At 37.6% G+C, this 10,378-nt stretch overlaps 1 protein-coding gene across 8 annotated transcripts in view; it reads right to left on the reverse strand.

Annotated features, from left to right (window-relative positions):
• Window positions 1-9,251: 9,251 nt before the first annotated feature.
• Window positions 9,252-10,378, reverse strand: part of PARP9 (poly(ADP-ribose) polymerase family member 9) — a 29,706-nt gene continuing 28,579 nt past the window's right edge. For all 8 annotated transcript variants that reach the window (XM_005893415.2, XM_070370110.1, XM_070370118.1 and 5 more), the window contains one exon: window positions 9,252-10,067. In XM_005893415.2, the coding sequence (XP_005893477.2) occupies window positions 9,697-10,067 (371 nt within the window). In that variant the 3' untranslated portion in view covers window positions 9,252-9,696. The remainder of the gene's footprint in view (window positions 10,068-10,378) is intronic.

The raw sequence follows: 10,378 nt of genomic DNA on the forward strand, positions 1-10,378 counted from the left end.
TCAAAAAAATTGAAATCATTCCAATCATCTTTTCTGACCACAATTCGGTAAGATTAGATCTCAATTACAGGAAAAAAAAAAAAACTATTAAAAATTTCAACATATGGAGGCTAAATAACACACTTCTGAATAACCAACAAATCATAGAAGAAATCAAAAAAGAAATCAAAATATGCATAGAAATGAATGAAAATGAAAACACAACCCAAAACCTATGGGACACTGTAAAAGCAGTGCTAAGGGGAAGGTTCATAGCAATACAGGCTTACCTCCAGAAACAAGAAAAAAGTCAAATAAATAACTCTACACCTAAAGCAACTAGAAAAGGAAGAAATGAAGAACCCCAGGGTTAGTAGAAGAAAAGAAATCTTAAAAATTAGGGCAGAAATAAATGCAAAAGAAACAAAAGAGACCATAGCAAAAATCAACAAAGCTAAAAGCTGGTTCTTTGAGAAGATAAATAAAATTGACAGACCATTAGCCCGACTCATCAAGAAACAAAGGGAGAAGAATCAAATCAACAAAATTAGAAATGAAATTGGAGAAGTCACAACAGACAACACAGAAATACAAAGGATCATAAGAGATTACTATCAGAATCTATATGCCAATAAAATGGACAACTTGGAAGAAATGGACAGATTCTTAGAAAAGTATAACTTTCCAAAACTGAACCAGGAAGAAATAGAAGATCTTAACAGACCCATCACAAGCACAGAAATCGAAACTGTAATCAGAAATCTTCCAGCAAACAAAAGCCCAGGACCAGATGGCTTCACAGCTGAATTCTACCAAAAATTTAGAGAAGAGCTAACACCTATCTTACTCAAACTCTTCCAGAAAATTGCAGAAGAAGGTAAACTTCCAAACTCATTCTATGAGGCCACCATCACCCTGATACTAAAAACCAGACAAAGATGCCACAAAAAAAGGAAACTACAGGCCAATATCACTGATGAACATAGATGCAAAAATCCTTAACAAAATTCTAGCAAACAGAACCCAACAACATATTAAAAAGATCATACATCATGACCAAGTGGGCTTTATCCCGGGAAAGCGAGGATTCTTTAATATCCGCAAATCAACAATGTAATACACCACATTGACAAATTGAAAGATAAAACCATATGATTATCTCAATAGATGCAGAGAAAGCCTTTGACAAAATTCAACATCCATTTATGATAAAAAGTCTCCAGAAAGCAGGACTAGAAGGAACATACCCCAACATAATAAAAGCTATCTATGACAAACCCACAGCAAACATTATCTTCAATGGTGAAAAATTGAAAGAATTTCCCCTAAAGTCAGGAACAAGGCAAGGGTGCCCACTCTTACTACTACTATTCAACATAGTTTTGAAAGTTTTAGCCACAGCAATCAGAGCAGAAAAAGAAATAAAAGGAATCCAAATTGGAAAAGAAGAAGTAAAACTCTCACTGTTTGCAGATGACATGGTCCTCTACATAGAAAACCCTAAAGACTCCACCAGAAAATTACTAGAGCTAATCAATGAATATAGTAAAGTTGCAGGATATAAAAATAACACACAGAAATCCCCTGCAGATACACTAACAATGAGAAAACAGAAAGAGAAATTAAGGAAACAATTCCATTCACCACTGCAACAAAAAGAATAAAATACTAAGGAATATATCTTCCTAAAGAAACAAAAGACCTTTATATAGAAAACTATAAAACACTGATGAAAGAAATCAAAGAGGACACAAATAGATGGAGAAATATACCATGTTCATGGATTGGAAGAATCAATACAGTGAAAATGAGTATACTACCCAAAGCAATCTATAGATTCAATGCAATCCCTATCAAGCTACCAAGGGTATTATTCACAGAACTAGAACAAATAATTTCACAATTTGTATGGAAATACAAAAAACCTCAAATACCCAAAGCAATCTTGAGAAAGAAAAATGGAACAGGAGGAATCAACCTGCCTGACTTCAGGCTATACTACAAAGCCACAGTCAGCAAGACAGTCTGGTAATGACACAAAGACAGAAATATAGTTCAATGGAACAAAATAGAAAGCCCAGAGATAAATCCACACACCTATGGACACCTTATCTTTGACAAAGGAGGCAAGAATATACAAGGGAGAAAACAATCTCTTCAACAAGTGGTGCTGGGAAAACTGGTCAACCACTTGTAAAAGAATGAAACTAGAACACTTTCTAACACCATACACAAAAATAAACTCAAAATGGATTAAAGATCTAGCTGTAAGACCAGAAACTATAAAACTCCTAGAGGAAAACATAGGCAAAACACTCTCCAACATAAATCACAGCAGGATCCTCTATGACCCACCTCCCAGAGTAATGGAAATAAAAGCAAAAATAAACAAATGGGACCTAATTAAACTTAAAAGCTTTTCCACAATGAAAAAAACTATAAGCAAAGTGAAAAGACAGCCTTCAGAATGGGAGAAAATAATAGCAAATGAAGCAACTGACAAAGAATTAATCTCAAAAATATACAAGCAACTCCTGTAGCTCAATTCCAGAAAAATAAACAACCCAATCAAAAAATGGGCCAAAGAACTAAACAGACATTTCTCCAAAGAAGACATACAGATGGCTAACAAACACATGAAAAGATGCTCAACATCACTCATTATCAGAGAATGCAAATCAAAACCACAATGAGGTACCATCTCACTCTGGTCAGAATGGCTGCTATCCAAAAATCTACAGACAATAAATGCTGGAGAGGGTGTGGAGAAAAGGGAACCCTCTTACACTGTAGGTGGGAATGCAAACTAGTACAGCCACTGTGGAGAACAATGTGGAGATGCCTTAAAAAACTGGAAATAGAACTGCCATATGACCCAGCAATCCCACTGCTGGGCATACACACCAAGGAAACCAGAATTGAAAGAGACACATGTACCCCAATGTTCATTGCAGCACTGTTTATAATAGCCAGGACATGGAAGCAACCTAGATATCCATCAGCAGATGAATGGATAAGAAAGCTGTGGTACATATACACAGTGGAATATTACTCAGCCATTAAAAAGAATACATTTGAATCCGTTCTAATGAGGTGGATGAAACTGGAGCCTATAATACAGAGTGAAGTAAGCCAGAAAGAAAAACACCAATACTGTATACTAATGCATATATATGGAATTTAGAAAGATGGTAATGATAACCCTATATGCAAAACAGCAAAAGAGACACAGATGTATAGAACAGTCTTTTGGACTCTGTGAGAGAAGGCGAGGGTGGGATGATTTGAGAGAATAGCATTGAAACATGTATATTATCATATATGAAACAGATCACCAGTCCAGGTTCGATGCATGAGACAGGGTTCTCAGGGCTCGTGCACTGGGATGACCCAGAGAGATGGGATGAGGAGGGATGTGGGAGGGGGGTTCAGGATGGGGAACACATGTAAACCCATGGCTGATTCATATCAATGTATGGCAAAAACCACTACAATATTGTAAAGTAATTAGCCTCCAACTAAAACAAATAAATTAAAAAAAAAGATATTCTATCTCATTAAAAACAATGATATGTTTTTGTCCTGTGATACAATGGAATATTTTTATACTTTCTTGTTTCCTTTTTCATCAATATTTCTCTGAACTGCCTGAAACTTTATGATATCTATTCTTTTACATAATGGTAAAACTGAATATAGCCAAACATAAAATTACTTTTGACTTGCAGCTCTGTTCCTCTGCCTGCATAGTACTAATTCTTGCTATTGTTGGTACAAAATGAGTGTTTGAGCAAAGAAGAGTTAGGATTTTTAATTATTAGTGCAGCAGGTTTTTAAAATTGTAGGAATTTACTTCCAGTTCTCCCAAATGTCTACCAATTTTGTATATACAGACTTACTTTGGTAAATCAACTGTTTGTCAGTCAGGTCCTTTGCATCTGTAAATTCAATTCAGTTCAGTCGCTCAGTTGTGTCCGACTCTGCAACCCCATGGACTGCAGCATGCACACCAGGCTTCCCTGTTCATCACCAACTCCCAGAGCTTACTCAAGCTCATGTCCATAGAGTCCGTGATGCCATCCAACCGTCTCATTCTCTGTCATCCCCTTCTCCTCCTTCCTTCAATCTTTCCCAGAATCAGGGTCTTTTCCAGTGAGTTGGTTCTTCGAATCAGGTGGCCAAAGTACTGGAGTTTCAGCTTCAGCATCATTCCTTCCAATGAATATTCAGGACTGATTTCCTTTGTGATGGACTGATTGGATCTCCTTGCAGTCTAAGGGACTCTCAAGAGTCTTCTCCAACACCACAGTTCAAAAGTATCAATTCTTTGGTGCTCAGCTTTCTTTATAGTCCAACTCTCACATCCGTGCTGCTGCTGCTAAGTCGCTTCAGTCGTGTCCGACTCTGTGCAGCCCCACAGACGGCAGCCCACCAGGCTCCCCCGTCCCTGGGATTCTCCAGGCAAGAACACTGGAGTGGGTTGCCATTTCCTTCTCCAATGCATGAAAGTGAAAAGTGAAAGTGAAGTCGCTCAGTCGTGTCCGACTCTTAGCGACCCATGGACTGCAGCCTACCAGGCTCCTCTGTCCATGGGATTTGCCAGGCAAGAGTACTGGAATGGGTTGCCATTGCCCTCCCCCTCACATCCATACATGTAAATTAACCATCTCCATATCTAAAATGCCCATTGTTCTTAAAACACTCTGAAGCACATTGTATGTCATCAAAAGTTAGATCTCTCTTCCCCTGGGAAAATGGTTTTAAAGCATAGAAGTAATTTGAACTTGTGAAGTTGAAGTTAGATTCCAAATGAATTTACAGTTTAGTGAAGAAATTCAGAAAATTCTGTTTAATTTGGTTATGTTTTCTTTTTTAAAAAAATATTTTCGGCTGAGGTAGGTCTTCAGGATTTTCTCTAGTTGTGGCAGGGCGCAGGCTACTCTCTAGTTGTGGCGCACAGGCTTCTCATTGCGGTGGCTTCTCTTGTTGCAGAGCACGGGCCCTATGACACATGAGCTTGAGTAGTTGTCTCACAGGGCTCTAGAGCACAGGCTCAGTAGTTGTGGCACATGGGCTCAGTTGCTGCACAGCACGTGGGATCTTCCCAAATCAGGGACTGAATCAGTGTCTTCTGCATTGGCAGGCAGATTCTTTACGACTGAGGCCCTGCTTTTTCCTAAGGACTTTTTTTTTTTTTTTTTTATGTCTGAAACAGTCTTATTTCTAACAAATTGGTTTTTTATTTATTGAAGTTTTGTCACAACATGCATATAATATTGAATAATTCAGGTTCAGTTGGTTCATCCTTTTCTAGACTCCTTTGGGCCTCTTCAAGGATTATTAGACAGTTTTGGATAACCAGCATGTTAATTTGTTTCACTGTAATTCTTCTCTATCGTATAAATTTACATATTTGGGGGGTAGTCAATACATATACTGGAGAAGGCAATGGCACCCCACTCCAGTACTCTTGCCTAGAAAATCCCATGGACAGAGGAACTTGGTAAGCTGCAATCCATGGGGTCTCTAAGAGTTGGACATGACTGAGCTACTTCACTTTCACTTTTCACTTTCATGCATTGGAGAAGGAAATGGCAACCCACTCCAGTGTTCTTGCCTGGAGAATCCCAGGGACGGGGGAGCCTGGTGGGCTGCCATCTATGGGATCACACAGAGTCAGACACGACTGAATCGACTTAGCAGCAGCAGCAGCAGCAATACATATATATTTGATATATGTATTCAAAATATACATATTCTCAAGTTTCCATATTGGCACAGGTCTGTTTTGGAGCTTTCTATCCTGTTCAGTTGGTATCTTTGTCTATCCCTACACCAATAACACATCTTAATAACTGTAGTAGTATAGTAAGTCATAGTACATTACAGGTCAAGTCACCTCCACTTTGTTTTTCTTCATTAAAATTGCCTTGGATCTTCTTGGACCTTTTTGTTTAATATTTTTTATAATTACTCCTTCGGCTCCTATGAAGCAAACCTCTTAAGATTTTGATTGAAATTATATTGAATTGATGAGATTAAGTTTTTGGAGAATAGACATCTCTATTACATTGAGGCTTCCTCTTAATGAGATGTAGTGTATCTCTCCATTATTTAGGTCATCTTTGATTCCTTTCAATGATGTTTTGTCATTTTTTTCATGAAATGTTTATATATCTTTTGTAAATTTAATTCTAGTTGTATTATTTTTTGTTGCTATTATATAAGTTTAAAAAAAGCTTTTACATTTACTGTTTCTCATGCATAGAAATGAAATTGATTTATATAAATTCCTATTTAGAATTTTGCAGGATGATTTTATTAATTCTAGTAATTTGTCTCCAGATTTTCTTGGACTTTCTATAGACAATCATATTTCCAGTGATTTAATGACATTTTTGTTTCTCCATTTTTAGTCTTTTGGTTTGTTCTTTACTGTGCTTGACAGGAGCTCTAATACACTGCTGAAGATAAATGGTGATAGGAAGCAGCATTGTCTCATTCCTGATTTTGTAGGGAATCACTGTAATGTTTTACTGTGAAATATGATGCTTGCTCTAGGTTTTTGGTAGATATCCTTTTATAAATTCTTTATCAGATGATTTCTCCATATATATTCAAATGAACATACCCTTTAATATAGTTATATAGTGAGTTACATCAATAGATATTCTAAAGTTAACCTATATTTACATTTCTGAAATAAACCCAACTCGACCATAATTTTTACAGAACTGAATTAATTTCTTAATATTTTGATTAGAATTTGTGAATCTATTTATGTAACTGAGCATCTGTACTTTTCCTATCTTGTACTGTTGTCTATTTTTTGGTATCATGGTTAAACTAACTCTGATTTTTTTTTTGCCTTTTTTCCAATTTGCCCTTTTTTGGATTTTTAAACTACTTTAGTTTTTGTCTACTATTTAGAAGTTAGGTACTTTACTTCATTCAGTGGCTGTCCTTAAATTTTAATCTACATAATAAACTTAATAATACTAATCTCTTAAACAACACAAGGACTTTAAAATCCCTTTTAACTACTTAACTGTATTCATTACTTTACCATTTTACTTTTTTACATGGTTCTTTTTTTTAGTGTTCTATTTCAGTCTTATTTAATCTCCAAATTATTAGTTGTTTATAGACAATGACTGTTTACCATTTACATATTTATCATTTTTTGTTTATCCTGCCTTTTTGCAGCCTAGATGTGTTTTCCACCTCCTCCCTGAATTGTATCCTTTAAATATTAAATTCCTTAATGAAAGTTTATCTACTGTTGGTAAATTCCATTCTTGGTGGTCTGAGAGTGTCTTTATGCAAAAATTATGGCAAAATAAAAGTTTGGCTAATTATGGAATTCTAGGTTAATAGTTCATTTTTCTCAGCCCTTTGAAAATATTACACTAATGCCTTCAGGCTTCAGGATTAGTTTTCTATTACTGCCATAACAAATTAGCACAACTTCAGGGATTTAAAAGAGCACAACTATACTGCTTCATAGTTCTATAGGTCAGAAGTCATGTGTAGGACTCACTGGGCTAAAATCAAATGTTAGCAGGCTTCACTCCTTTCTGGAAGCTTTTGAGTCCATTTCCTTGTTCACTCCAGGTACTGACAGAATTCAGTTCCATGCAGTTAAAGGATTAAGAGCTCAGTTTCCTTGCTGGTTGTCAGTTAAAGGCCACCCTTAGCTCCTAGAAGCTTCTCACTGGTCCTTGCACATGGTCCCCTACATCTCTGAACAAGCACAGGGCATCAAACTCTTCTCATGCTGCCATCACTTAGGTGATTAGATTAGGCCCAGGTGGAGAATCCTGGGAACTTTTCCCATCTGAAGGGTAACTTTAATCACATCTGCAAAATGACTTTTGCCATGTAAGGTAATAAATTCACAGATTCAGGAGGTTAAGGTGTGGACATGTTTGCAAGGGCAGAGGGAGGATGTTATACTGCCTACAACAACAAATATGTTGTCGGTCTAATTGTCGTTCGTTTGTAGGTGACTTGAATGACTGTCCTCTCTGCCTGCTTTTAAGTTCAGCTTTTTGGTGGCCTACAGTTTCAATATGTTTCTTGGTATGAATTTTGTTTTTTTCCTTATCCTTCTGAACACTGCCTGTTCTCCATCATGTTTTGAAATCTCTGTTAAACATAAGCTCGATCTTTCAGATCAGTCCTCTCACCCTTGGCTCTGTATCACAGCCTCATGCATAGACCTGTGAACACATCAGCCCTCATGTCTAAGCTCCATTCCTGAAAACAGTCACCCCATGACCATTCTTGATGTAGGCTGTGGAACAGTCCACCCTTGGAAGGAAATACCTGAGAAAGAGGCCCAATCAGGCCCTGGAAACAGACTTTAAATATTTAGCCAGGAAATTAGAATTTCCAGGTACCTAGTAGGTGGCTTAGAAGTGAGGTGTGCAGGTCCCAAATGGATACATTCTCTTGACCCCATGCATTCCTCACCTTGTGGAGATAGGCATGGCCAGATGGAGGTCAGAGTGAAATCCTCTCAAACTGGAAGTCCATGGTGGGATGCCTCTTGCCCCAAATTCAAGGACAGTACCATATGAGATGATAGATATGCTTCTTTCAAGATGAAGAATGCTGGTTAACGTAGATGAGGAAGAAGAAGTATTCTAGATAAGAGGTTGAGGATAGGAGGGTCAGGAAAGTCTGGAAGTGTAGAGAAATATTGATCTCAGAATAGGAAAGAGACACCTGCTGAGATTAGCTGGCTACTACATGGCAGAAATCTGAAGTCAAGTATGAGCGCAGTCAGTAGATTCAGGCTTTTTAAGAACTCTGCACAAGATACTCTTCCGACTCTGCTCCCAGTGTGCTCTATCCTTAATTTACCTAACTTAAAAATTCTTCAGGTCTCAACTTGAGTTTCATTTTCTTTCAGAAGGACTTCCTCCCAACCCCAGATTCATATATCCCTCTCCTCCTCAAATTTTTCCAAAGAATTTGTAATTCCTCTTTGTTATACCAAGTCACACTTGTTAAGCTGTCCATAGCTGCCTTTATGATTATTTAGGTTGGAAGCTTTAGGAAGACATTTGTCTTGTCCAGCACCTGGAAAGTGAAACACATCTAGTGACCAAGATTTATTGGATGAATTAATAATTTTGCCTCATGGTGCTTGCATGGCATTGGTTGAAAAAGCTCTACTGATCCAAAAAGGGGATCAGTAGAATATCAGCCTTCTGGTATCCTTCCACTCCAAATAATTTCATTTTACACATAATTTTCAGAGACAGTTACTTTAATAAAGGTGTTTATTTTGATATCCAAAGCACTTTGTAAGATTTTCTGGAAAATCTGAAATCATCTTGCTGTCTTAATATGTTACACTATTATCATTTTACAAAATAAAAGGATTTGGATTATATACTAGAAAATGTCTTCATTACATATAAAGCATATTTGCTGTTACCTACAGTAAAGAAGATGAAAAGACAACTTGAAGGAGAGGGAATAGTCCTGAAAGTGTTTTAGTTGGTATCTATCCACCCCAACCCCAAGAGACAGAGACAAAGATGAAGGCACTAAGATGCTGGTTTGTAGCTGAGCCTTCAATCACCCAGTCAGCCCATAAAGACAACCCATTTGACATATTCAAACCATTCTTTGAGTCACCGATGGTTATTATTTGATTAGTTCCTCCAAAGCAAGGTCTTGTTTGTTGTTAAAATAATGTAGAGGTTAATCAACAGAGCTGCCACTTGAGAATATCCCGTAAGACTGCTGTGGAGAGAGCATCATTTGTCCTGAGTAACCCTGTACATGATCCTGGATGCAAGTCCACAAATACTGGGGCACAGCCTGTGTGTTACTAAAAATGACAAAGGTTTCAGGGCTGGAAACATTGTCAACCACACTGTCATAGCTATCTATGGCTCCAGGATGCGATGGTGGGGGAACAATATTTAACTGACTACCCTGGCAGAAGAAGCCTGTGAGTACTTCAGCTTCAAACACACAGATCAGCTTATCTGTGGCAGATGTTTTCTTGATCCTGTGTGCTATGTTTTTGAGGTTCTTGGTGAAGTATATTCCAGCTCCATATTTTTGGTCTGATAAGAGAAAAAATATTTAAGGATTATTATGATCTGACAAACTGTATTGCCTATTTGGGTACTGATATGTATTCACTCCCTAGTCCTCCAAATACTCACCAGTTCCTGATCTCAAGTCCCTGTGTCTGAAGCAAAGACACCCAAAGTTTTGTTCAGTGGTGGCAAATTATCACTAATAGGGCTTCTCCCCTGGCTCATTGATAAAGAATCCTCCTGCCAATGCAGGAGATATGGGTTTGACCCCTGATCAGGGAAGATCCCCACATGCCACAGAGCAACTAAGCCTGTGTGTCACAACTGTGAGCCTA

This window comes from Bos mutus, chromosome 1 (assembly GCF_027580195.1).
Source record: "Bos mutus isolate GX-2022 chromosome 1, NWIPB_WYAK_1.1, whole genome shotgun sequence".
Classification (NCBI taxonomy): domain Eukaryota; kingdom Metazoa; phylum Chordata; class Mammalia; order Artiodactyla; family Bovidae; genus Bos; species Bos mutus.